The sequence below is a fragment of the Nerophis ophidion genome, linkage group LG23, assembly GCF_033978795.1.
Source record: "Nerophis ophidion isolate RoL-2023_Sa linkage group LG23, RoL_Noph_v1.0, whole genome shotgun sequence".
NCBI classification, from domain to species: domain Eukaryota; kingdom Metazoa; phylum Chordata; class Actinopteri; order Syngnathiformes; family Syngnathidae; genus Nerophis; species Nerophis ophidion.
The window spans coordinates 30,087,321-30,115,183 of NC_084633.1; the positions used below are offsets into that span (position 1 = coordinate 30,087,321).

The 27,863-nt window shown below is 38.8% G+C and overlaps 2 protein-coding genes across 3 annotated transcripts in view; one reads left to right on the forward strand and one right to left on the reverse strand.

Annotated features, from left to right (window-relative positions):
• The window catches only part of LOC133541033 (histone acetyltransferase KAT7-like), a 69,043-nt gene extending 65,497 nt beyond the window's left edge, over window positions 1-3,546 (reverse strand). For both annotated transcript variants that reach the window (XM_061884073.1, XM_061884072.1), the window contains exons 1-2: window positions 3,364-3,546; window positions 2,213-2,357 (exon numbers count right to left, since the gene is read on the reverse strand). In XM_061884073.1, coding sequence (XP_061740057.1) covers window positions 2,213-2,357; window positions 3,364-3,378 — 160 coding nt within the window. In that variant the 5' untranslated portion in view covers window positions 3,379-3,546. The remainder of the gene's footprint in view (window positions 1-2,212; window positions 2,358-3,363) is intronic.
• Window positions 3,547-5,406: 1,860 nt separating this feature from the next.
• LOC133541034 (aldehyde dehydrogenase family 16 member A1-like) overlaps window positions 5,407-27,863 on the forward strand; it is a 28,386-nt gene continuing 5,929 nt past the window's right edge. Inside the window, exons 1-15 of the mRNA XM_061884074.1 lie at window positions 5,407-5,684; window positions 9,266-9,365; window positions 10,510-10,636; window positions 10,715-10,872; window positions 14,058-14,135; window positions 14,236-14,423; window positions 14,511-14,669; window positions 17,301-17,459; window positions 20,088-20,244; window positions 20,336-20,411; window positions 20,824-20,929; window positions 24,042-24,163; window positions 24,300-24,470; window positions 26,498-26,702; window positions 27,015-27,200. Coding sequence (XP_061740058.1) covers window positions 5,595-5,684; window positions 9,266-9,365; window positions 10,510-10,636; window positions 10,715-10,872; window positions 14,058-14,135; window positions 14,236-14,423; window positions 14,511-14,669; window positions 17,301-17,459; window positions 20,088-20,244; window positions 20,336-20,411; window positions 20,824-20,929; window positions 24,042-24,163; window positions 24,300-24,470; window positions 26,498-26,702; window positions 27,015-27,200 — 2,082 coding nt within the window. The 5' untranslated portion in view covers window positions 5,407-5,594. The remainder of the gene's footprint in view (window positions 5,685-9,265; window positions 9,366-10,509; window positions 10,637-10,714; window positions 10,873-14,057; window positions 14,136-14,235; window positions 14,424-14,510; window positions 14,670-17,300; window positions 17,460-20,087; window positions 20,245-20,335; window positions 20,412-20,823; window positions 20,930-24,041; window positions 24,164-24,299; window positions 24,471-26,497; window positions 26,703-27,014; window positions 27,201-27,863) is intronic.

Sequence of the window (27,863 nt, forward strand, 5' to 3'; positions counted from 1 at the left end):
TTCGTGTAAATACAAACTTCTCCCTGTTGGCATATTACGGATATACGGCAACAGCTGATTGATTTGCAGGTGTGTAATTTGTTGTGAGTTTATGCACCGTCTTAGTTTTGTTGTTTGAACAAGGTGATGTTCATGCACGGGTTTGTGCACCAGTAAAAAAAATATGGTAACATTATGGTAACATTATTACTTAGAATATGTTCCCCTAGTGTGCAAATAAATCTAAATTAAGTCTTTATTACTTAGAATATGTTCCTCTATTGTCCAAATAACTCTAAATTAAGTCTTTGTTACTTAGAATATGTTCCCCATACTAAAGTGTTACCAAAAACATACAACTTTGTCTTGAATTTGAAAAAAATAAACATTATATTTTTCACTATAGAAGAGTTTGGTGAATGCGCATATGAAACTGGTGGGGTTCGGTACCTCCAACCAGGTTAAGAACCACTGTAGTAGAGGAAAAACAAAAAGTTTCTCAAACAAAACAAATGTTCAAACAAACATTTTACAAAGTGATCGCTGGAGACACAAGCGGTCGGGTTCTATTCCACAAGATCATTAAAGTTATATTTTTAAGAGCCATTTCATTCTACGCATTTTCTTTTTTCCCTGACTCTATTACCATTCTGAAGGACTTCCCAAGAACAAAACAGCAGAATGACATTTTCTGCTCAAACTTTACACTCCCGTTCACTTGTTTTAATGCCACACTCAGGCTGCTTCACCATTGTGTGAAAAAGAAAAAAGGAGGTGATGTCATATGCAAATCAGCCATAAACAACGTGTGTGACCTCAATCAATCAATCAATCGATGTTTATTTATGTAGCCCTGAATCACAAGTGTCTCAAAGGGCTGCACTAGCCACAACATTGTCCGTTCATATCCCACACCAGGGCAAGGAAAAACTCAACCTAATAGGATGACAATGAGAAACCTTGGAGAGGACCGCAGATGGTCGTCATATGCAAATCAGCAATAGACAAAAGTGTGGCGTTACTTGGCCTACAGGATGTGGCTACGATAAACCAGATGTGTTATATGGGACTGATGTTAAAAAAGACAAAGACTTGCATTGTAGAACAAGCACGTACATACAAAATATAACAAAAGAAATAAAAAATATTCTGCTTACTGACATAATCTCTCATCAAATGTTTTCTCTGCACAACGACATAAAAGCGCCAATATGGAAGGAGACGTTACATCATATCTGTTAAGCCTTGCAAAAAAATTGAGCAATTGGTCGATTTGACGCTATCCCCAAAAAGGCCTGGAGACAAACTGTACCCCTCTCAAGGATTCCAGCATAACAGTGTTTTTTTTTTAATATGGTTGTTTTGTTTTGGCACAGTGCTGGCAGTTTTTGAAGTAAAAAATGCAGCACTTAGTTTAATGATGATAACTTGGATTGATCTCCTGTAGGACCTTTTAAGGAACCCAAGGACACAATTGTAAAACAGTGGTTCTCAAATAGATTTACTAGTACACCAGGGAGGACTTCAAATTTAAAAAATATCTACTTCATATAGTGTTGGAAAAAAATGTATTAGATTCCCATATTATATTCCCATATCAACTGATTATATGATAATAGTTTACAGATTTACAAGGATATGGAGAGATGCAGTAAAGAACTTTTATAGTTGTATGTAACCTGAAAAACTGAAAAAAATACATTATACGTTCTGTATATATGTAAAGTATGCATTTTTATTTCCAAATGTTTAAAGCCATATCTCTAAAAATAAGCACTGTTATCAGCTAATTTCCTGACAGAATGGACTCCGACTTCATTGAATAAACAAACATCTAATTAACTTAACAATACTAATTTACAATTCAATAACTGCACCCACTACTGTACCTACATCTATGATCCCCTTCTTAAGGAGTCATCTTTTTCCCCGTCTGGGATTTTTTTTTAGTTTTTCCGGATGTGGGCTTGGATCAGGAGAGGTCGTGAAGCCCTTTGAGACATTTTTAAAAGCGGTAGAAAATGTATGTGTGAATGATTTTTGGACAACCTTTTTTGTGTTTTCCTCTTTTTAAGTACAAGCTTGCGCACTGTTTACGCATGGGCACTGTTTCACAGGTACCAATTTGGAACCGATGTCGAATAATATAAACACGAAACAACCACACCCTAGGCCTGACACTTTTGGTGATGTTTTTTTTCTCGATAAAGACAGAAACATTTTTCAAAGTTACCTTGAGTGCTTTGGCTGAGACGTACCGACGTTCGAGTCAGGCGCGCGTTCTTACGTTGCTTTGCGTTTCTGACTGTTTCGGTTGGCTCAAGATCGGCAGAGAAATCCGAGTCCTCTGTCCCATCTGAACTGCTGCCTGTGGTTCTCTGCAAAAAACAACAGGAATAATGAATCCCTAGTCATATGTAATAAAAATAACTAGGAACAGATTTCAATGTCTGTGTTTATTTTATTTTTTTCTTTTCTTTACCATGGGATAATCCATCATAGACCCCATCCTGGGGAAGGAGCATTATCTCCACTCTAATACTGTTATTTGAATTATTATTTTTTATTATGATAAATGATTAACTATGATATGTACATCAGATTTTGACTATAATAGCACTATAATGTTTAATTTAATTAGACCTTGCACGGCAATTAACTCAAACTACGATAATAAATACTAGCTTTATAGAGACACCTCTTTGAGTTAATCAAGCCAAGCAAGTGTAAGGTACCTGATATTGTCTTCCGTTATTTGTTGTTTGGAAAAAAATGAAAACATTGATTTAAAGCCTGATCATATGTTCATGATAGACAAATGACAAACGAGACGTCAGTCTTTAACAATGCACGTCATTCAAAACTTACAGTATGAAAGCTAAACACCTAATTTGCATACAACCAATAAGATATGCGGAGAGGCGGGGCTGTCTGACGACGAACCAATGAAAACAACGCTGAACAAAATTTTGACCAATCACTTGCGTTGTTTTGGTACAGACACAACGCACCAGCCTCCAAACCAACGTAAAGTTGTCGTATTCATGGCAGTGGAGGTTATTATCATAAACGCATTTCCCCCAACGGGTAGATTACTCTCTTGAAAATCAAATAAACAGTTTTAATCTAATCTCAGTGTCACCTAAAACTGAAAGACAACTCAGCAATACACATTTGCTACCAAAACGACGACTCTTAGGAATTAACCCATGTTGATATAAAACGTGCACCAACAAACACAATAATGTCTAAATGTATTGTGTTTAATTTTGCTAAGTCATTCTATTTTTCTTAACGTTACATCATATTTTAAGCTATGACGTTATGTTATGCTCCAGCTACAGTCTGCTCTCAAAGCTGATTTGTAACAAACATATGCCTTACCTTTCTGCGGGGCATGTTCACATATGTGACGTGACGTATCGGACAGATTCTCAATCTGTGTATTGGGAGAAATGTAACCCAGATTCCATCAATATTATTAACACATATATGATCGTTTCAATGTGAGCACAATTAGCTGGAAACCGCGCATCAGTTCCGCTTTTTCTTCTACCGCGCATGCTCAGTCCGTTGACAAAATCCTGCCGTGTGGAAAAAGACACAACTTTCATGTGTTTAAAACAGGGGTCTCGAACTCAATTTGCCTGGGGGCCACTGGACGCAGAGTCTGGGTGAGGCTGATTTCTTACAAAAGGTATTTTTCAATGTAGTTATTTTTATTTTCAACTCAAACAAAATGAGAATCAAGAAATGTGAGGCAATGCAAATTAAATAATTTAAAACAACAAATAACGATTTGAATAGGTCCAGGTTATTGCAGGGACTGTTATTACTGACGGACAGGTGTCGCGGTGTGTCTGCAGCCAGGCACTTAAGAAAACCCTCCTCTCCATGGCAACGTCTCTGACGCTTTCACTCATTTGCTGCTTTTCCACTAATGCAGGGGTAGGCAACCAAGAACGTTTAAAGGGCCATTTTGGACCCAAATAACACAACGCTGTCAAGCGCCATTCATATAAAACTTGCGGGCCGCAACTAACATTAAACTTTCGTATTAAGGTGGGGGATGCAAAATAACGTCTCACAGGCCGCAATTGGCCCGCGGGCCGCGTGTCTGAGGCCCCTGGTTTAAAATATTATATAATTGTCCTAGCTAATAGCTCAGAAATATTATATCCAGCTCCAAATACCAATGTTTGCTGCTTACCATGGGGTTAGGGTTAAAAACACCGAAAAACATGGTTGGTTATAACAGTGGTTCTCAAATGGGGGTGCGCATACCCCTGGGGATACTTGAAGATATGCCAAGGGGTAAGTGAGATTTTTTTTAAATATTCTAAAAATTGCAACAATTCAATTCCTATATTTATTGAATAATACTTCAACAAAATATGAATGTAAGTTCAGAAACTGTGAAAATAAATACAACAATGAAATATTTAGTCTTGACAGCTACATTTTTTGTGTACATATGTTCCATAAATATTGATGTTAAGATTTATTTTTTTGTAAAGAAATGTTTAAAATTAAGTGCATCAATCCAGATGGATCTCTATTACAATCCCCAAAGAGGGCAAATTAAGTTGATGATTACCGTATTTCCTTGAATTACCACCGGGGCGCAAATTAATTTAAAACCTCTTCTCACTCCTGCGCTTACCAAAGGCATGCGGTAAAAGTAAGCATGCGCAAATTATTTTAAAACCTCTTCTCACTCCGGCACTTGCCAAAGGTATGCAGTAAAAATTTGAGTGTGATGTAAGCTTGGACCTTAAATCTTACTGAATAGCTCTTAATATTCTTCCCTTTATGCAATTTCAGATTAACGGTATTGAAATCAGCCTCCTCCATATTGAAAATGATGAAAGGGGAAGTGTCACTCGTGACGTCACGAGTTTGACCAGGCGGTAATACTAAGCATGCGCTAATTATTTTGCGAAGCAAGTTTGACCCGGCAGTAATCCAAGGCAGGCGCATACTATATGCCCTGCGGCAATTCAAGGAAATACGGTACTTCTATGTGTAGAAATCTTTTTTTATAATTGAATCACTTGTTTATTTTTCAACAAGTTTTTAGTTATTTTTATATCTTTTTTTCCAAATAGTTCAAGAAAGACCACTACAAATGAGCAATATTTTGCACTGTTATACAATTTAATAAATCAGAAACTGATGACATAGTGCTGTATTTTACTTATTTATCTCTTTTTTTTCAACCAAAAATGCTTTGCTCTGATTAGGGGGTACTTGTATTAAAAAAAATGTTCACAGGGGGTACATCACTGAAAAAAGGTTGAGAACCCCTGGGTTATAAAATACAGGATTAGGATATGAATGAAAAAATGTATCTAATTAAAACCTTAAAAATTGGTAAATTTAAAGAACGAATTTAAAACAAACGCCAGCCAAAGCCGGAAGCAAATTTTGAATCCAAGTTTCTAGCCGGTGGAATTGACAGACACACTCGTGTTAGTTTTTTTCCTTCTGTACTCTCAGTGCGCCGCGTCAGAAGCTTTATAGCAAATGTTTTTTTGACCTTTAACAACTCTTGATAAAAAAAATACAAATTCATGTTAAAGTAGAAATCTACTGCTTTACAGGTTGCAACTATTATGGCCGGTGCCACCACAAAGACTGTACACGATATTTTTCAAAGCATGGAATACGGACCAGCGGCAAGTTCCAGCACTGGCTCTGCACAGGTACGTCCTCAACATTGATTAAGATCATGCAAAACGATACACGAAACATTAAGACGTATTTTTGTTTGATATATTTGAAAGCAAGCACGCGTTAAACATCTTTGAACTCATGGGAAGTTCATTAACTTCCTGCTGGCTGTCACTCACAAGGCAAACATGTGACTGGACTGTCCAGTAACCTCAGGAAATGTCATTCCTCTTATAAAGTAATATTGTTTTTGTACGAAAAAGTGTAATATTTCACCTGAGTTTGCGCATTATTTAAGGCAGTGGTTCTCAACCTTTTTTCAGTGATGAACATTTTTTTAATCCAAGTACCCCCTAATTAGAGCAATGCATTTTTCGCTGAAAAAAAAGAGAAAAGGTCAAATACAGCAGTTTCTGATCTATTAATATGTGTAACAGTGCAAAATATTGCTCATATTGTGGTGGTCTTGCTTGAACTATTTGGGAAAAAAAGATATCAAAATAACTACAAACTTGTTGAAAAAGAAACTAGTGATTCAATTATAAAAAAAGATTTCTACACATAGAAGTAATCATCAACTTAAAGTGCCCTCTTTGGGGATTGTAATAGAGATCCATCTGGATTCATCAACTTCATTCTAAACATTTCTTCACAAAAAAAGAAATCTTTAACATCAATATAAATGGAACATGTCCACAAAAAAATCTAGCTGTAAATGTAAGCACAATACCAATGGGAGCAATTTGCAAAATGCGCAACCGCATTTTGCAAAATTGTATAATGCGCAATCTTTTTGCAAATTGCTTCCAGCTATATATTTGAATAATGTGTTGTGCACATTTTGCAAATCAATGGGCGCAATTTGTATAATGCACAATTTGTATAATGCACAATCTTTTTGGCAATTTTGGAAATTGCTTCCAGCTATATATTGATTGTGTTGGAAGTTCTGGCTACTAACCCTAACCCTAACCCTTGATGCCCTCTACGCAGTGTTGGGAGACTGTTTTGCTGTTCTTCTTCTGTTCGATGTGGCTTTCTGTGCAGAATTCCGCAAATTCTTCTTCACTCGTCCTCAAACCATCCATTTGCACGGTCGCGCCATTTTCAAACAAATTCTCGTCCTGCGATATGCAAATTGCTCGCGCACAATGAAAATGACGTATAATTTGCAAAGTGCGCGAGATTGGTGAAATGCTTACAACATCAACACTGAACATTGCATTGTTGCATTTCGTTTAACACTTTATGAACTTACATTCATATTTAGTTGTATACATTTATAAAGGATTTATGAATTGTTGCTATTTTTAAAATGTTTTTTAAAAATCTCACGTACCCCTTGGCATACCTTCAAGTATCCCCAGAGGGGTACGCGTACCCCTATTTGAGAACCACTGATTTAAGGTATAAAAGTCCACGTTGTGTGACTGAAACGTCGCTTAGGCTAAATATTTATTCGTTTAAGGGGTTAAACGACTTAGTGTAGATATGGCCTAAGTGTGGTGAAATGTATCCTCTGCATTTGACCCATCCCCTTGTTCCACCCCCTGGGAGGTGAGGGGAGCAGTGAGCAGCAGCGGTGGCCGCTTTCGGTGATTTAACCCCCAATTCCAACCCTTGATGCTGAGTGCCAAGCAGGGTGGTAATGGATCACATTTTTATAGTCTTTGTTATTACTTAGGCAGGGTTTGAACTCACGACCTACCAATCTCAGGGCGGACACGCTAACCACAAGGCCACTGAGCAGGTCAATATAGTGTAGTGTTTCCACAGAACAGGGGTGCCCAAAGTGGGGCCCATGGGCCAAATTTGACCCGCCGTGTCATTTGGTGTGGCCCACCAAAGGGAGCTATCAAATTGAACACTCAAGCTGCACAATCATTGATGACATGTCCGCAAGGCTAAAGTCAGTAGATTTTGCTCTAAAAAACGCTCTAAATTTTATGGTCAGATTCTGGTGACTAAGTTGACAATAATTTTTTCTATCGTAAAATCTATATATTTTTTTAGAGGATAACTTGTTGCGTTTGAATTTAAGAATCCCTGCTCTACGATAAAGATGCGAGGAACTTAAGAATCCCTGCTCTACGATAAAGTTGTGGCTTTTCAACGCTCCATGGAAAAAGATTATCTCGGTTACCAGGCTATACCCACGTTCTTTAACGAAAACCTAAACGCTTCGGAATTTAGCATCCTCCATATGTTTAATCCGTCTAGGTAAAGTTTGAAAGTGATCGGATTAAATATCAAGGAAGAAGTGGTTACGGCACAACAGCTGGAAATGGCAAAAATTTGCAGAAAAATATATTTATTTGTTTTCAGGAAAAAAATGCAGAAAAAAGATGCAGGGTTGCCTGTTAACTGAATCAGGCACCTGCCTGGCTGTGATAATCTCAACTACCTTATATTACTATATATTGTGGTGCATGGTTAAAACAGTTCATTGACATGTTTTATATTCTAGTTTCTTCAAAATAGCCACTTTTGGCATTCTCTCAATTGATATACCGGTAAAACATCCATCCATTTTCTACCGCTTATACCCTCTCGGGGTGGCGGGGGGCGCTGGCGCCTATCTCAGCTACAATCGGGCGGAAGGCGGGGTACACCCTGGACAAGTCGCCACCTCATCGCAGGGCCAACACAAATAGACAGACAACATTCACACTCACATTCACACACTAGGGCCAATTTAGTGTTGCCAATCAACCTATCCCCAGGTGCATGTCTTTGGAAGTGGGAGGAAGCCGGAGTACCCGGAGGGAACCCACGCATTCACGGGGAGAACATGCAAACTCCACACAGAAAGATCCCGAGCCTGGATTTGAACCCAGGACTGCAGGACCTTTGTATTGTGAGGCAGACGCACTAACCCCTCTGCCACCTAAAACATGTTTTCAGTTATTTCACCTTTTTTTGTTAAGTACATAACTCCACATGTGTGCATTCATAGTTTTGATGCCTTCAGTGACAATCTACAATGATTATAAATAAAGAAAACGCATTGAATGAGCAGGTGTGTTCAAACTTTTGGCCTGTACTGTATATTCCAAACATCTTTGTTAGAATTAAATTGTTCCCCTCACTTATGATTTGAAAAGAAAGTACATTATCCATCAATTTGTACGTAAAAAACGTAATCATCAAATGCAGATGGAGTATAGAAGTCATATATAAAGTTTTACTGTAACAAGTGGCCCTCGGAGAGCAGCAAAGTGCCAAATTGTCAATAAAATATTAACATATTTGCTTTGTGTTGTAGCTGATAAAGCAAATTAGCAAAAAAAAATCTGACTATAAAAGCCTTGGGCCACACTTTGTACACAACTGCTTTAAGGTGGAGACAAGATGGAGGGACACGTTTCACTTGCAAATAGACACAGATATAAATGTTTCATCTGAGATTGTTCAATTTTGAACTTTGCTCCTCAGTCTGTTAATAGTTTACTCTCGTCCTCATCTACCACACCAGCCTAGATGAGCCAATGTCCAGCAGAAGCCATCGTTTTCCAACCAATCATGTCCACTGTCTCCCAAAGCGCTTTTTGCCTTTTTGCGTTACATTCAAATTGTGAAGATATTAATGTGTGCCATCTCTCTGCTCCTTTAGGCCTGGCTGAATCATCATTCCCGCGCTCTGGGTCTGTTTATCGATGGCAAGTTTGTCCGTCCAGAAGACAGACAGACTCGCTCACTGATGGACTCCAGGGGTGAGATCAGTTTTGGAGCCATGATAGCTGCACAGTCTGCACTGAAACAAAAAAAATTCAGACAGCTATACTGACAATTGTGATAAATCAGACTTTATGCAACAGCTGTTTCTAGCTTTCACAACAGTGATTATATAATAATGATAAATCAAAGAGCACCTTCCATGTGGGGGTTACAATGCCATCTACTGTCGAGACTTATAACTACAAACCACTCAGACAGCCATGGGATATTACAGATCCTTTCAAAAAAATAGAATATCATAGATAAGTGTATTTATTTCCATAATTCGATTCAAAGCCTTAAACTGCCATAGATTATTGATACAGGGCCCACAACTTAAACAATTTCAAGTATTTAGTTGTTCATTTGTACATAATTTAAGCCTCCAGCTCATAAAACCCACGTAAATTACTGTGAAGAAATTTACTTCTGCCATATTCATTAATTTTGTCTGTTTGATGATCCGCCAAAGCCCACAGTCAGCTCTTTTGCTGGTGCATCTTCTCCTGCCACATTTTGCCCTTTTACTCGGCTTTCCATTGATATGCTTGGACACAACAGTCAACAGTCTGTGAACAGCCAGCCTTCTTTGCTATGAACCTTTGTGGCTTACATCCTATGGAGGGTATCAATGATGGTCTTCTGGCCAGTTGTCAAGTCTGCAGTCTTCCCCATATTGATCCTAACTGAGTTAATTGAACCAAAGTGAAGCATTTTATGACAAACTTTGAGTTTAGAATAAAAGAATAGAGTTTTATTGTCATTATTGTGCAGTAAACAGGTTCAAAGAACAATGAAATTGGAGATGCAGTAGGAGAGTTGGAGATTTAGAGATGAAGGTTCATCATTTATGCCCTGTAAAATTTGGGCTGATTTCTTCACAGTGTTCTATTTTTTTGAAATCCTATTTTTGTGGATTTTGTGAGCTGAAGACCCAAATTATGTACAAATAAACAACTAAATACTTGAAATTGTTTAAATTGTGGGCACTGAATCTATAATCTATAGAAGTTTAATGTTTTCAATGGACTTATGGAAATAAAAACACTTTTTCATGATATTCACATTTTTTGGAAAGAGTCTGTACATGAAAGTATGAAACACACTGAATATGTTTTTCCCCCTGCGCCTGCTGTCTAGGTGATCTCGTGTGTCACACGATGTGCGCTGTAGAGGCTGATATTTCCCAGTGTATATCCTCTGCCCTTCAGGGCTTTGATGTTTGGAGTGGCCTCTCCTGCTACCAGAGGTCCAAAGTCCTGCTCAGGTAAACGAAACATCACGATCTTACACGTTTCCGACCCTTCCCAACCTCTTCAGCATGACACTTGTCTGCTAATAACAGGTTGGCGAGTACCCTCGGGCAACATGGCCAGAGCGTCACTGAGCTGTGTGACCTGTGTCAAGCCTCCTTCAGCTCCTCCGCCCTGGTTCGAATGTTGCAGTACTACAGCAGCTGGGCTCAGCTCAGAGACAGGCTCATTGCACACTGGAAGCCACTGGGTAGGCAAACTAGGCCATGTCGCCACAAACAAGCCCACTATTTTAATTTGTGATAAGTTCTGTAGAGGTTTTGATAGAAGCAAGGGTGTCACTCGTTTTCTTGGTTGCCTTATGAGGGGCCCCATGTAACGGTGAATATGTATAAATATAAATGTGTTCGCCTAATGATACCACACAATTGCCAACGCGTTTGATCAGACTTTTTTCTGTACAGAGTTTTACCAACAAATTATAATAGGGCAGGGATGCCCATTATGTCGATTGCGAGCTACCAGTCGATCGCCGTGGGTGTGTCAGTCGATCGCCAGCCAAGCATTTAAAAAAATTGGCCTTAAAATTTGCTATTATCAATTTTCTCCATGACGTGACTTTTGTCACTTGATTGACATTCATGGCACCCGAGGATATTGTTGGATGGCGTTGGTTGCAGTGAACTCAGTATTGAGGAAAAAAAAAAGGCTGACAAGAAGGCGATAAGCACTTTTTATTTTAACAGACTCTCACTGCGTACCTGCTGTCAAAACATTACAGACCGACCGCATAGTTCCTGTCTTCACAATGAAAGCGCTGCTGTTATACCCTGCATGGGCTAACAAAAGGAGAGTCTCAGGAAGCCAGAGCGCACACAAGCTAGCAAGCTACGGAGTTTTCCGTCAATGTATTTCTTGTAAAGTAAAAAAATTAATATGAAAGCTGGACAAATAAGATGCCTAAAACCAACCACTTTCATGTGGTGTTGGACAGAAAGGAGGACATTTTTTTTCCTCCACAACAAAATCGAAAATGTGGAAGTTATCAGCACTACTGTGAATCTTGTCTGATTCCAATCAATGCAAGTCATCCGAATCAGGTTGTACACCACTTTATATTCTTTTCTTCATGAAAGAAAGGGATCTATAAGTTGTGGTTTGAATTTATTTTGAACATGCTTACAATTACAACATGAAACATGTGTTAATAAACATGCTTGCATTTCTATTAAACACTTTTGACAAAAAACGTCTGTTTCATGAATAAATAAAGGCTTCATAAATAAATATTTGTTGCATAATCAGATAATATAGTAATAATAAAGGTATACAATTCCTGCAATAAATATTTTTTTTGTCAAAATGGAAAAAACAAATACATTTAGTAAAAAGGATGAATTATTTTATTGACAATTGTCCAAGCTTTTGCAGGCAGCGTAGAATGATGTAATGGGCCAGATCTGCCTGCTGTGCCGTGAGTTTTTTTACACCTTCATTATACACTACTCAACCTAATATAGCTGAAGTAGCTTGGTCCATGGTCAAATCATGTTTTTTAATTTTTACTGCTCTACCAACCAGACAAGTTCTATAAATGTATTTTATTCTGCTAAAAATGAATCTGGCAGTCATTTACCTTAATATCAATTAGTTTTTCAGTAATTAGTAGATAAATACCGGTAACTGTACTTGGAAGTTGGAACGCCCCCTTTGTTTGTCCAGATTAGATATGCCGCCCCCTTCTTGGTGTGGTATCATCTACAGTATTTGGAGCCCATTTGGCCAGATTGACAGTGGGAATAAAGTATCGTACAACTATTATATTCATCACTTAATTTTTTTTGTTGCCCTGGTCCCTAATTACTTTCTAAACTGATGTGTTTTACGTTACAACCAAAGGAGAAATATAAAATAATTGCCATTTACAGACTTCCCTGGTCTTCCAGCTCCTCTTCGATAAACACCGTAGACGGTTTCCTCATGCTCTTTCAGGATTTATTCAAGCACCTTGAGGAAAACATCAGGAGAAGAGGATGAAAAAAAAAATACCTGCAGCTTACCTTCTTCTTTTCTCGTTTTTGAGAACCAAGTATGCGCTTTTTTCTCTGTTTTTCCACAGGTTCTAACTCAGTTTTTCCTCACCCCAGGGTGCTCCTGATTTTCGGGATCACATTTGAACCTTTTAAAAAATGTTCCACCCAAACGGCCACCAAAAAGCTTTCTTCGAAATCAGAATCATTAAAAGGATCGCTGCACATTGCACTCCTCTCTCATATTGACTGGAGAGGCCTATACTTTCCTCATCTTCCCATCTCTTGGAAACGTAAGCAGTCGGACTCCTTCTTCAGTTGTATTGCTACAACCCAATGCATCTGGCAGCCATATTATATCATTCCTTCAAATTCTGCACAAGGATGAAGATGCTACCAAAACATACTAGTAAATATGAAATTGCCTCCAGTCTTCTGTAGAGGATGTCAACAGGTTGATACAAGCCTGCCTACATTTTGGAGCTAAAAGTGGGTGGTCCAAAAATGTGCTAAAACTTGTTAGAAAACAAGCCTAAAATAGCTACTGTGTCTATTTTGAGGATAATTTTACCTGTAGAAAATATTTTTCGGTCCTGAATAAAAAAATAAAAAAAGTGCCGCTGTTGTCAGCATTAGAAGGTCCATTTAAATGAGCAAAGTATTAATTAGTTATTTTTCAATGGTCACTTTAATAGAAAGTGATTTGATGACACTAACTGCAGGGGGAAAAAGTGCTCAATTCACTTAACATTTTCCAACACGAAGATGCCTTAAAAAGACGTGATGTAGTGTAACTGTTACTGCACATTTTGTGAGTACATTACTTTATGCCTGTAAGTGTTTATCAGTGTGCAAAGCTACATTTGGAATGCTTTTAGTAACAGTGAGAAGCTTATATGAGGCGACGTGGATCTTATGGTAAAGTGGCCGTGCCCGCCACTTGAGGGGTCCGTGTTCGATTCCAGTTTCCGCCATCTTAGTCACTGCCGTTGTGTCCCTTGTGCAGGACTCTTATGTAAAGCGCTTTGAGTCTCTAGAGAAAAAGCTCTATATAAATATGATACACTTCACTCCACTTATTAAAGGGTTGAGATGACCAACAATAGGATTTTTTAGGGTTTTGTTATGGGTGTTTTTTTCCACCTTTCACTGACGGTCATGGAATGTAACAGCGAGGAACTTTCAGCTGATCCTCAAACTTTTAGAGAGAATGTTGCTTTATCAGGTAAAACCCCCTGTTTTTTAACTTATTTAATCCATATTGTTTGTGGCAATTAAAGGTATTGTACTTATACAGTTAGGGCTCTACGTGTTGCGATTCTCATTTTCCCCACCAATGAGTCATTTCTTCATGTTACAGATTTGTTCATTTTTTTTCCTTGTATATGCTTTTGCTGTTTTGCAGGTTTGGTTGCAGTGGTTACCTCTGATGACTGCACTCTCTATCCCCTGATGCTCAAAGTTTTGCCTGCGCTAGCCATGGGTAAGAAAGTTGTTTTGGGTTGACGACGTACAAGTTTATCATGATTTATTTTTTTCTGTTAAGAAATTGTGCGACACTAAAATCTATGTATTTTCCTTAGGTAACGCTGTCATTATTGTCCCTGGTCAGTGCACTGCCGCTCCAATGCTTCTGCTGTCTCAACTTTTCATGGCTGCAGGCATCCCTGCAGGGGCCCTCAGTGTTTTGACTGGCAGTGACATCTCACTGGCTGCTAATGTGGCCATGAACCCCAACATCAGCTATGTCACCTACAGTGGCAACAAGCAGGTGCACATATAGACATATATATTCAACCAGCATTGGGGATACCTACATAATCTATACTAAGGTGTGTTTTTTTTTATTTTGCTCCAGGACGGCATGAAGCTGTGTAAAGCCACAGCTGGGATGGGTGTCCCAGTCTCTGTAACCCCTACAATCGGAGCCACATGCCCCATCATTATCTTTGAGTCTGCTGATATCAACAGTGCTGTGGATGATGTGATAGAGACTGCCTTCAAAAAGAAAAAAGAGGTGACTCAGGGCAGATTTGTTTGTTTTCCTCGCCCGGATGTGGGTTTATATTGCAGGGGCTGAGTTTGTGAAGCTCTTTGAGGCATGTGTTTGGTACCAGGGGTGTCCAAACTTGTTGACTGGGAGGCATTGGGCTAAAAAAATATGTGTGTGTATGTATGTATGTAAATATATTTGTATACCGTATTTCCTTGAATTGCCGCAGGGCATATAGTATGCGCCTGCCTCGAATTACTGCCGGGTCAAAGTCGTTTCCCAAAATAATTAGCGCATGCTAAGTATTACCGCCTGGTCAAACTCGTGACGTCACGAGTGACACTTCCCCTGTCATCATTTTCAAAATGGAGGAGGCTGATTTTAATACCGGTAATTTGAAATCGCATAAAGGGAAGAAGATTAAGAGCTATTCAGTAGGATTTAAGGTCCAAACTTACATCACATTCAAATTTTTACTGCATACCTTTGGTAAGTGCCGGAGTGAGAAGAGGTTTTAAAATAAGTAGCGCATGCTTACTTTTACCGCATGCCTTTGGTAAGTGCAGGAGTGAGAAGAGGTTTTAAATTAATTAGCGCCCCGGCTGCAATTTAAGGAAATACGGTATGTATGTATATGTATACTGTATGTAAATATACAGTAAAGGCCAAAAGTTTGGACACACTTTTGTCATTTCAATGTGTTTTCTTTATTTTCAAGACTATTTAACTTGTAGATTGTCACTGAAGGCATCAAAACTCTGACACTTGTGAAATGAAAACCATTTCAGGTGATTACCTCTTCATGCTCATCGAGAGAATGCCAAGAGTTTGCAAAGCAGTAATCAGAGCAAAGGGTGGCTATTTTAAAGAAACTATTATATAAAACATGTTTTCAGTTGTTTCACCTTTTTTTGTTTAGCACATAACTCCTCGTGTGTTCATTCATAGTTTTGATGCCTTCAGTGACAATCTACAATGTAAATAGTCATGAAAATAATGATAATATAATGGATATATAATTAATAATTGTTTTGATTGAATATTAGATTAGATTAGATAGATTAGATAGTACTTTATTTATTCCGTCAGGAGAGTTCCTTCAGGAAAATTAAAATTTTCAGCACAATCCCATTCAAGTTTAGACAAACATTACAGGGAGACAGAACAGGATCGCTGACTGGTCTGCCGGCTTCCAGCGCCCCTTACAAAAAAGATGAGATAAAGGTAAACAAAGGGGGGGGGGGGGGGAGAAAAAAATAGAAGATTAAAATAAAATTAAAAAAATCGGTCTTTGCCTGGGCCCTGGAGAGGAGGTGCAGACTGAGGCCAAGGGAAAAAAAAAAAAAAAAAAAAAAAAAAAAGAACAACTCATAACCATGGTACACATCCCTCTTTCATGTGTGTAAGAGGGAAACATCAAAGAACACAGAGGACATTAAAGACATTAAAGCTGCAGATACAACCAGACACTTCTACATACAGCTATGAATAAAAAGTAAAAGAAACATATCCACTGTGGTGGCCTCTGCGGTGTTCCACGCCATCGTCTGCTGGGGAGGAGGGAGCATGGCCAGAGACAGAAGCAGACCCAACAAAGCAACCAAGACAGCCGACTCTACTCTCGGCCAGTGTCCAGTCCGAATGGATGAGCAAGGATACGTCCAAGTTGACTGAGGTGTCCGACACCTGCTCACCCAGTCAAGACACCGCGAAGCCTCTCCGTCCCAGCGCTCAGTGCTAGCTCCGCAGCCCTGTCCCTTCATCCGCATCTCCTCCAGTATATCCAAACATACTCTGGTGTAGCAGACACCCAGCAGCTGGTCTCCATAGCCAAAAGGCTCCCGGGAGGCAGATCCAGAAGTCCACAAAAAAAGCACCACAGAGGTCACGAAAGTGCCACCCCTTGTCACACAGTCCCAAAGGGTCCCGGACCAAAAGGCAAAAAAATATAATAAGACATGAAAACAAGAGGGAAACACAAAAGGATGACACAAGAGCACAGAGCTCCTGCCTACAGCAGCCACTACAGCAGCGCCATCTTGGAAAAAAAAAAAAAGTATGTAGGAGTAGGAGTAGGAGTATGTAAAAGTAGAAGCTCCTACAGTGTTTACTTCCGTGACAACCTCCTTAATGCATTTTAATCAGTCAGGAATATCTAGCAGCTAAAAGTCAAACATGGATAACTGGAGACACTGTTTTGCATTGTCCCATCATGCCTTGCAAAGGATTTAAATGGGTGTAATTTCACAATTTAAATGTTGCTTGGAAGTTTTTTTATAATATTCACAAACTTTTGTGAGCAGGTTGTGTTATGTGTGACCATGTGTGTTGACTTTTTATGCTGGGTGTTATTTGTTTTTTTCCTGCTCCATGACAATCATCAAAGCACACTTCCATATGAGTTACTTATGTTGTTCACTAAATGGTGATAAATTAACATCAGATCCAAAATATTCAAATTTAATATAAAAATACCCTTCTCTGCCAAATTACTATTTGTATGGTCTCGCGGGTAAATTGAAGTAGCTGGTGGGCTGCACTTGGCCATCGAGCTATAGTTTGAACGCCCCTGAGCTATCTATACAAATGACATTTTATTTATGGATTGATTGTTTTAAGCTTGTTTCCCTAACAGTCCGTCCTTTATTCCTACAGACGCACTGGGTGCTGTGTGTACAGGAGAGTGTGTTAAACAATGTGGTGGACCGTCTGCAGCTGCGCATTGCAGGCTTGAAGTGCGTGCCTCTTCCCAGCTGTGAAGCCAGGTTGCTAGTGGACGCCGCAGTGCAGGAAGCTCAACACAAGGGGGCCACGGTTAGTCACGAAACATTTTTGCTAATTTGTTTATGCATGAAAAGTTGCACCAAAAATAACATACCTAACATATGTGTATCTATACATGAAATATTTCACAACATATGAATACATAATTTTTAGAATAGAAATAAAAATTCATAGAATTAGAAATCTGTTGGAACTACTGACACATATATATTGTTGTATTATATATCTATACTCTTGTCCTCGCCAATGATGTATCACGTATAACGCACCAGATACGTTAGCCAAAAAATAAGCCCACAAACTAGCAAAACTGAGTAAAAAAACAAAAGTCTTTGGAGAGATTTTTTTGCATTGGAAGAAAGGCGAGGGCTACCCACTACATTAGAGTTATGGTGAGTTGTATTTTTCATGCACTTATTTTTGGCTGTATTTATCTGCTACACGTGGAAGGCTGCTCTGTGCATCAGTAGACGCCACACCTTAGATTCAATTGTGATGAGTCACATGCCGTTACATTGTTTGCAAGGATTTATTGTGGATGTTGTTTAATTTCTATATGCGTAGACATATGTAGTTACTTGAATGTAATAAAACTAAACTTTCTATTTCCATCCATCCATCCATCATCTTCCGCTTGTCCGAGGTCGGGTCGCGGGGGCAGCAGCCTAAGCAGGGAAGCCCAGACTTCCCTCTCCCCAGCCACTTCGTCTAGCTCTTCCCGGGGGATCCCGAGGCGTTCCCAGGCCAGCCGGGAGACCTAGTCTTCCCAACGTGTCCTGGGTCTTCCCCGTGGCCTCCTACCGGTTGGACGTGCCCTAAACACCTCCCTAGGGAGGCGTTCGGGTGGCATCCTGACCAGATGCCCGAGCCACCTCATCTGGCTCCTCTCGATGTGGAGGAGCAGCGGCTTTACTTTGAGTTCCTCCCGGATGGCAGAGCTTCTCACCCTATCTCTAAGGGAGAGCCTCGCCACCCGGCGGAGGAAACTCATTTCGGCCGCTTGTACCCGTGATGTTATCCTTTCGGTCATGACCCAAAGCTCATGACCATAGGTGGGGATGGGAACGTAGATCGACCGGTAAATTGAGAGCTTTGCCTTCAGCTCAGGTCCTTTTCACCACAACGGATCGATACAACGTCCGCATTACTGAAGAGGCCGCACCGATCCGCCTGTCGATCTCACGATCCACTCTTCCCCCAATTTTTTTATTTCATTAATGTAAAATACACAATGGACATTATTTATGCAAAATACACAATGGACGGTATACTTTTGTAATGTTTCTTTTAGGTTTATATTTCCAGTCTTACAATCCGAAATTAAAAAGAAAATAAAGAAATAGAACTGAGGAAGGAACATAAAACACCAACAAAACTTCTGGAGCTTCTGTTTGTTCGTACTATTAACAATCTGTTTAGCTGCACACGCTGGAATTGAGTAGCGAGTGCAAAATAATAAATTTATTGACAGCGCAGTGTGAAACCCAATGTGTTTACTTTGCAATTAAGTAAACTAAGTCTCAAATTAATATAACTTGCGTAGGCACTTTCTGATGAAACATCCACATTTTGATTTTCAACCTTTTAGCCCTTGGACTGCAGCCCTCTTCATTGTAATTGAATAGCCCAATATCCTCTACCTCAGAAATCACATGTTAACAAGGTACCCCACAACCATACCACCATTTTATACAAGATACTGTATGTATCGGTAAGAAGTTGGTCCCTGTAGAGCAGTGGTTCTCAAATGGGGGTACTTGAAGGTATGCCAAGGGTTACTTGAGTTGTTTTTTTTAAATATTCTAAGAATAGCAAAAATTCAAAAATCCTTTATAAATATATTGATTGAATAATACTGCAACAAAATATGAATGTAAGTTCATAAAGTGTCAAAAAAAATACATCAATGCAATATTCAGTGTTGACAGCTAGATTTTTTGTGGACATGTTTCATAAATATTGATGTTAAATATTTATTTTTTTGTGAAGAAATGTTTAGAATGAAGTTGATGAATCCAGATGGATCTCTATTACAATCCCCAAAGAGGGCACTTTAAGTTGATGATTACTTATAGAAATCTGCATTTATCATTGAATCACTTGTTTATTTTTCAACAAGTTTTTAGTTAGTTGTATATCTTTTTTTTCCAAATAGTTCAAGAAAAAACACTACAAATGAGCAATATTTTGCACTGTTATACAATTTAATAAATCAGAAGCTGGTGACATAGTGCTGTATTTTACTTCTTTATCTCTTTTTGTCAATCAAAAATGCTTTGCTCTGATTAGGGGGTACCCGAATTAAAAAATGTTGACAGGGGGTACATCACTGAAAAAAGGTTGAAAACCACTGCTGTAGAGGGCCCATCAGCTTGTTGGTCTTGAACCTCTGCTATACTGTATTCATATAAATGTATTCATGGTAATAACTGAGATGTATATAATAGACATTTTTATGTATTTTTATGTCCATTATTTCAGGTTTGTAGGCATTAATTTGGAATGTAACCAACCCCCTGCTAGTAGCATACATCTACTGTACATTAAACATTACAATGAGTTCATTTCCTTTCTGTGATAATTCTTAGAACCAAATTGAAGTCCTTGTGCATGTATTATTTATTAACATGTAAGAAGTCCTATTTTTCACTTCTTCAGTTGGTGCCGTCCTGTGCCGTCCCCTCCTCTGGACCCCAATATCCGCCTACAGTTCTGTGTGGAGTGGCCCCCTCCTCTCAATGTGTGGTCACTCCCTCTCCTGGCCCGCTGCTCCCTCTTATGACCTTCAGAAGCAACACAGAGGCAGTGACGCTGGGTAATAACGCCGCTGTGGGCGTACAAAGTCACCATCAAGGATCAGCCGATGTCCACTGAAGCCTCAGTGTAATGTTCTGTGTTGTATGCAGGCAATCACAGTCCACATGGCCAAGCAGCTTCTATATGGACTGAAGACCTCACTCTGGCTCTGGAGACGGCAAAGAGGTATGCATGCACATGCGCACACATATGTTTTTTTCTGGGATTTTTTTTATAAACCTCCGCCAAGGAGGTCATTGAGTTTGTTTGTTTCTGTGCGACAGTAGTTACAATAGTTTAGGATTTTTGTAATGGGCAGGGGTTTCCAATTACCATTAAACATCCACATAATGAAGATGAGGGCAAATGTCTCAAAATCCAAAATATGTCATGGGAAAACTGCCAACTTATCCAGTTTAAATGGCATTCACGATGAATAGAACCTCCAATGTCAAACCAAGTTTCCTCTTTTTCTGAATAGTACTTGGCAACAATTTTAATTCAACATGATAAATTGCATTCGACACAGTTTGTTTCTTCATATAACAACATGGTATTTAAATGTTTCTAATGTTTATGCCTCTCTCTCTTGCTCCAGTCTGTCTGTTGGGTCGGTGTGGGTGAACTCCAAACCTCTATCTGATCCATGTCTTCCTTTTTCGGGTCACAAAGACAGCGGCACCTGCACCGACGGAGGGCAGGAGGTTTGTTCATAATTTTTTTTCCCACACTTTTTGTAAATTTCTTCACATACTGTACTCCTGAGACACACAGCAATTCAAATGTGTACTAAAATGCACACAAAATATTTTGTCAGTAAATTCACTTCATTATGATACCTGGATAAACATTTCTAATGGTAAACTTTGATTGTTTTAGTAAGTAAACATTTCAGAAGCATTATGAGTTAGTTACAATGATGACAAAAGTTAAATAAGTTAACTCTTATGGTTAATCAACAAAATTATCATTAATCATGTACAAAGGCTAGGGGTGTAACGGTACACAAACATTTTGGTTCGGTACATACCTCGGTTTAGCGGTCACGGTTCGGTTCATTTTCAGTACAGTAAGAAAACCACAAAATATAATTTTTTTGTTTATTTATTTACCAAATTTGCAAAATCTACCACCCAAAATTTTTTTCTTAGTGGAATATTTGATGTGAAGTAATGGGAACCTTGGATAGGTCAATAATTCGTAATAACATTGATTTTGATTCAATATTAAGTTTAGAGCAATGACAGTTTGAAAGAAAAAAAACAGCTTTGTTTTATTAGTCAATATAGCAACTTTTTCTAAATTACATTTAACTTTTAAGCTTTTTTATTTCACTTTTGTTATGTTTTTGTTTATTTTAATAGTATTTTTAGAATTTTAAAACATTAGCTGTGGACCGCAAATGGCCTTTTTGGGCACACTTTTGACACCCCTGCTATAGATCAATCTATCAAATCTAATAAATCTAGGGATAAAAAGCAGAGCCTGGCGACGAATGCGCGTTTATCATAACTCTCTCGCTCTCTCTGTCTCTGCCCCTCCCTCAAGAATATTACTGCGTGCACAATTTATTTTGTTTTTAACCCCTTCTTAACCCAGAACGTACATTGAAAATACACACAACCCAAACTTAAAATGCTGGACATTTGAGCCATTTAAGAAACTACACCCGGACAGCTCCGCAAAAGAGGACATGTCCGGTGAAAAGAGGAGGTATGGTCAGTCTATCGTAGCCCGGTCGCTGCTAGCATGCCTTGTGTTGTGCCTTGGTGTGCATTGTTTACACAACATGCGGTAAGCTTCTTAATATGTCCGTGTGGAAACTCATTCGGTACACCTCCGAACCGAAACGGTTCAATACGAATACACGTACCGTTACACCCCTAACAAACACTGATCAATCACACCATTTATTTTGACCTTACATGTTCCTTTACTTGCACTACAAGATGGTTACCTGAAAGGCGGCGCAGGTTCTTTCGATCAGTGATCAGGTCAGCGCAAAGATGATACCGACTGTTGTGCAAAATGGTGAATTTCACTTCAAAATAAACCCAGACTGGACTTTAAATTAAACTGAGTTTTAGGATAGGATATACTTTATTCATCCCATAATGGGGAAATTATGTGGTTGTAAATATGAGCAATAAACAATACATATTGTGCACGGAACAGACCCATAAAGCAACCAAGAGAGCCGACTTTGTCCAAAGCTGTCCACTAGCTTTCGACCAATGTCTGGTCCGCAAGGAATAGCGGAAATCCGTCCAGGGAGACCGATGTGTCCCATACACACTATTACAGCCAGGGCTTGTTAAGCTTGTTCTTCCCTCGTCTCCTCCTCCGCATCTCCTCTGGTCGCTTCACGCGGACTGCGGTGTGGTAGAGTGCCCTTAGCTGGTCTCCGTTGCAAACATGACCATGGCCACCTAAAGGCTCCCTTGAGGCAGATCCAAAAGCTCACCAAAAAGTGTCGCTGAAGTCACAAAAGTGTCACCTCGAAGGGACCCGAACCAAAAGGCAAAAGACATGTGGAAACATCAAGAACACAAAGGAGAACACACAAGAAAACCAACCTGCAACCAGCAGCCACTACAGCGGTGCCGTCTTGAAAAAAAGAATTGTCGAGTTTTGAGCAAATACATGACTTAGACTTAGACTTCCTTTTTATTGTCATTAAAATTTGAACTTTACAGCACAGATAAGAACGAAATTTCGTTACATAAGCTCATAGTAGTGCAGGATAAAAAAAAGCAATAAGGTGCATATATAATTAAATAAAAATATATAGATAATATATAAATATATATACATAAAATAAATAAATATATATAAATATATATAGATAAATAAATAGATTACTGTACAGATAAATATATTGCACTTTTTCACATGTGCCCACGTTTATGGATGTATGTTATATTGTCTTTATTGTTCCAGCGAGTTAATCCATTTTGGGGGGAGTTGAGGGGATACTTTGATTATGATGCGTTCAAGAGTCTTACGGCTTGAGAAAAGAAGCTGTTACAGAACCTGGAGGTTCTGCTTCGGAGGCTGCGGAACCTCTTTCTAGATGATGTGCAAATAAGTAAAATGTTTAAAATTGTTCATGTTTGACATCCATCCATTTTCTACCGCTTATTCCCTTTGGGGTCGCGGGGGGCGCTGGTGCTTATCTCAGCTACAATCGGGCGGAAGCGGGCTACACCATGGACAAGTCGCCACCTCATCGTAGGGTTGACACAGATTGGCAGACAACATTCACACACTAGGGCCAATTTAGTGTTGGCAATCAACCTATCCCCAGGTGCATGTCTTTGGAAGTGGGAGGAAGCCGGACTACCCGGAGGGAACACACGCATTCACGGGGAGGACATGCAAACTCCACACAGAAAGATTGAACCCCAGACTACTCCGGACCTTCGTATTGTGAGGCAGACGGACTAACCCCTCTCCCACCGTAAAGCCCCATGTGTGACATTCTGACAAAAATTGCATTTGTGTCCAAATATTGGGCTCCTTTTTAACTTAATTTCATTTATGCAAGTGGGTAATAGCCTGCGATTAACCATTATTAATCCAAATTCAAAAGTGATTAATGTGATTATAAAAAAATAAACATAATTTAACAGCAGTAGTTTAAACATGTTTTTAAATACATTTTTTTTAGGGTTCCATGTGCCTATGAAAAATCATATGCCCATGCATGAAATAATTATGAAGGTGGAGCTAGATTTGCATTATCAGACAAATATTTAAAGGGGAAAAAAAATCATCATAGCATTACAATATGAACACATAATCTATTTCTTCTAGGGTCTGTATCAATTTCTACAACCAGCTTTCACCCCTCCTGTTTGTCGTACTTCACCTCTTGCTATGGACTACACCAATTTTGGAACTGATGCACCTCAAGTTGTAATTCCGGATGAAACTAGGTATGCCTGTTCTTTATTTAACTCAGTATGTTAAAAGTTGGTATTAATTTTACATCATCATTGACATAAATTTTTGTGGTTGAAATATCTTCTATTGGTAATTAAGGTCATTTTATTCATACACTCTCTTGTACAGTACGGCAAAGTCCTACTTACAGTTTGTTGCTGGCAAGGTATGCAAGTCAGAGTCTGGTGGCACTGTGGCAGTTTATCCAAAAGGAAGCGCCAGCGTGTTGTGTTACTGTCCCGACGGAGGCCGGAAAGATGTCCGTAACGCTGTGGAGGCAGCTATCAAAGTTCAACCTGGGTGAGACCTATGCACCCAAACAACGCAATCACCCTTTTATGTTGCCTAATCCAGTTGACAGAAACACATATTTATTTTGGCACAAGCCTTTTTATAAACCAATGTTCCCATCAATCTGCTTAAGATGAAATATAAAAAGTAACACAAACCCTGCAAGGTAAGTTCAGAGTGAATAGCACCTCATTTTGCCAAGGAAGAACAATTTAAAAATCTGAGGAAAGTCAAATTCATAATTAAAGCAAATGTTTTTAAAACTACTTCAAATTGGAGATACAGGCTATTACTAGCCTGTATGGTAACTCTGGGATACAAGTTTAATACATTCTGTGACTTGTATTGCAAAACTCTACAATTCTAACATTTAAAATTTTTTTTTTTTATTTAAAAACTTCACATTTTTGAATCAGAAATTTTGTATGAAAAATAATCCAATACAATTTACTTTGCAATGTACTTCATATAACTACTATAGTAATTATATGAAGTAATGTACTGTAATAATAATGTACAGCATCTACCTTGGAGAGTTGACATCTATGTATCTCCTTCCAGCTGCTTCATCATCAAACACACCATAAACTTTTCAATAACTTTTTGGATAAATGTCCATTCTTTGGAAATTATTTGAACGTCTTTGGCTGGCATTATTGACTGTGCAAACAAGCAGTGCAAAATGCTAAAACTGTTTCACCAAGTCAGCTACAGGCTCGGTTATAATGAGTTTTTTCTTTATTTCAATTAATATAATTTGTTCTTATAGTTGGAAAACAAAGTTATGTCGATCTCTAGCTGTAAGCTAATTGCTACGTTCACAATGCAGGATTGGATGTCCACTTGGATATATATATTTTTTTAATCCAATCGTTTTAGTTGCCTTTCATATAACAAAAAATGTGATTCTAATGTGGATGCAGGTCATGACGTCGCACGCAATGCAGTGTTTACGTAAGTAAACATGGCTTCCACTCTAGTCTGTCACCGTACTGGCGCATATTGGCAAATAATTATGACGCTTATCGCTTTGTATGACGTTTTGGTAGGATAAATGCGACCTGACTTTTGAAGCGTTCACATTGAAGGCACATTGCATATATATCCGATTTATTTCCACATACGAATAATTATAAATTGCACTTTTCATACAGACATGAACAAATTTAATACAGGACGCATATGGACAAAAAAATTGGAATTGACCTGCAGTGCAAACAAGTCCATGTTAGCAAGACTGAATGCTTTGGTCGGATGTTACAGGTTCACTGTGGCTTTTTCTACACCAACTAGCGGCGGTGAGACTCGTAACCCCACTTTTTGCTCGCAGCCTAAAGCATAACATTTAGCTGAGATACACTGTGTATCCGGAAAACTTTTTAAAAATTTGGCCCACGAGACGGCACGAGTGCAATAAACCATGACAGGTACGGTGTATTCATATCGTATACAAATAGCAAGGGGTGTGAGAGCTGCCATTTTGTTACCATCAAATGCACCTCAACCATTAATTATACTTCCAAGATAAACAGCACAGCATTCACTTGTATGACCCAATCCAAACAAAGTTCCGTAGTCATGGTGCAAAAAAGATATAATAATCAACCAGCACAAAAAGTCAACAAACATGGTCACACATCTCAACATGCTCATTTAACTTTGTGGATATTATAAAAAAACGCCCAAGCAACAAGAAAAATATCTTAATTACAACCTTTACAATCCATTACAAGGGATGATGGGAAAAATGCAAAACACTCTATCCACACGTATCCATGTTTAACTCATTTTAGCTTATTGATTAAAACAGTATAGTAAAGAAGGTAGGAGTTGAATGTTCACATACTCTTAATAACCAATTAAAATACTTATTTATCCATTATATAATAATAATAATAATATGTACTCATATTTATCGTTACTTTGCATGCAGTCGGCTTGCAGCCCCCGGACATTTTTTTTTTTTTTTTTAAAGTTTGGACACTCATGTTTTAAAAATTTGAAGATTTAGTAATGTCGTAAACTTTCTCCTCTAGGTGGATGAAAAAGAGTTCATCTGCACGTGCTCAGTCCATTCAGTCTCTGGCCAAGGGTCTTGAGGGAAAAAGGCGAGAAATAGCGACGTCAATCAGCAGCCAAACTGGTCTCCCATTGGAAGAAGCCGACACCGAGGTGGAGCTCAGCATCGCCAGGCTCAGTGATTGGGCAGCCTACTGTGACAAAGTTTGCGGCAGAACTCTGGTAAACTCTCCCTGAATTAATACATTTGAGAGTTTGAAGCATTATACATATGATATGTGTATTAACATTTCCTAGTCACGCCTGTTGTGTCCTTGAGCAAGACACTTCACTCTTGCTCCTTATGGGTCGTGGTTAGGGCCTTACATTGTAGCTCCCACCATCAGTATGTGAATGTGTGTGTGAATGGGTGAATGTGGAAATAGTGTCAAAGCGCTTTGAGTACTTTGTAGGTACGTAGATAAGTGCTGTATAAGTATAGCCCATTCCTGAATCAAACCCTCATTAACATATTGTATGGTGTGTCTTTTTCAGCCCATGCCACAGTCTGGCTCAGGTCTCTCCATCCCTGAAGCGCTGGGCGTGGTAGGGGCGGTCCTACCTGAGAAGCAACCCCTCCACTCCATGGTAACAATGCTTGGGGCAGCCATCGCCACAGGCAACGCCATCATTCTGGTACCCAGCGAGGATTGTCCACTACCGGCATTGACTTTTATTCAGGTAAGTGACGACAATATTTTTCAAGTAACTCAGTTGACATGTTGGGGCTAAAACAATGGAAAGTCATGCTAGTATAAAGTGTCAAGTTTTAATCATATAAATCCATTTTGGTAATATTAAAAGCTCCTTTGCCACAACGTTATATACATCCACACAGTTCAAGTTCGATTGATACTTTGAGATAGGTATTGATTACCTCACTTTTGACAAATGACATCGTTTTTTAGGTTGATGAAACTCAGAAGTGAAGCTCCAGGGGCGATTGTTGTCCTAAAGTTTTTATTGGCCCTCTGCGTTTTGTAAAAACAAAACATTCACTATTATTATATTTATATCTGATCTCTGAAAATTACACTTTTTCATCTGAAACACAAAGCAAAGCTAAGCTTTGTTTGTTTCAATACCTAAGCATAGAACCCCGGGCAAAAATCCCAAGACTTTGAGGATGTTCATTCAGTTGTTTAACGTTGTAGTAAAAAAGCAGCTAACAGACATGAGACTAAACTGTAATAATATCAAATGGCAACTTTCTGTCTTTAAGAAACACTAAATAAATCGAGAAAATTAATTGTGGTAGTCGGTAACAGTTTCATTTACAGATAAAGCGGCGTGAAAAAAATATAGAATCACTGAATTCTGAGGAAAACATTGTAGAATCACCCT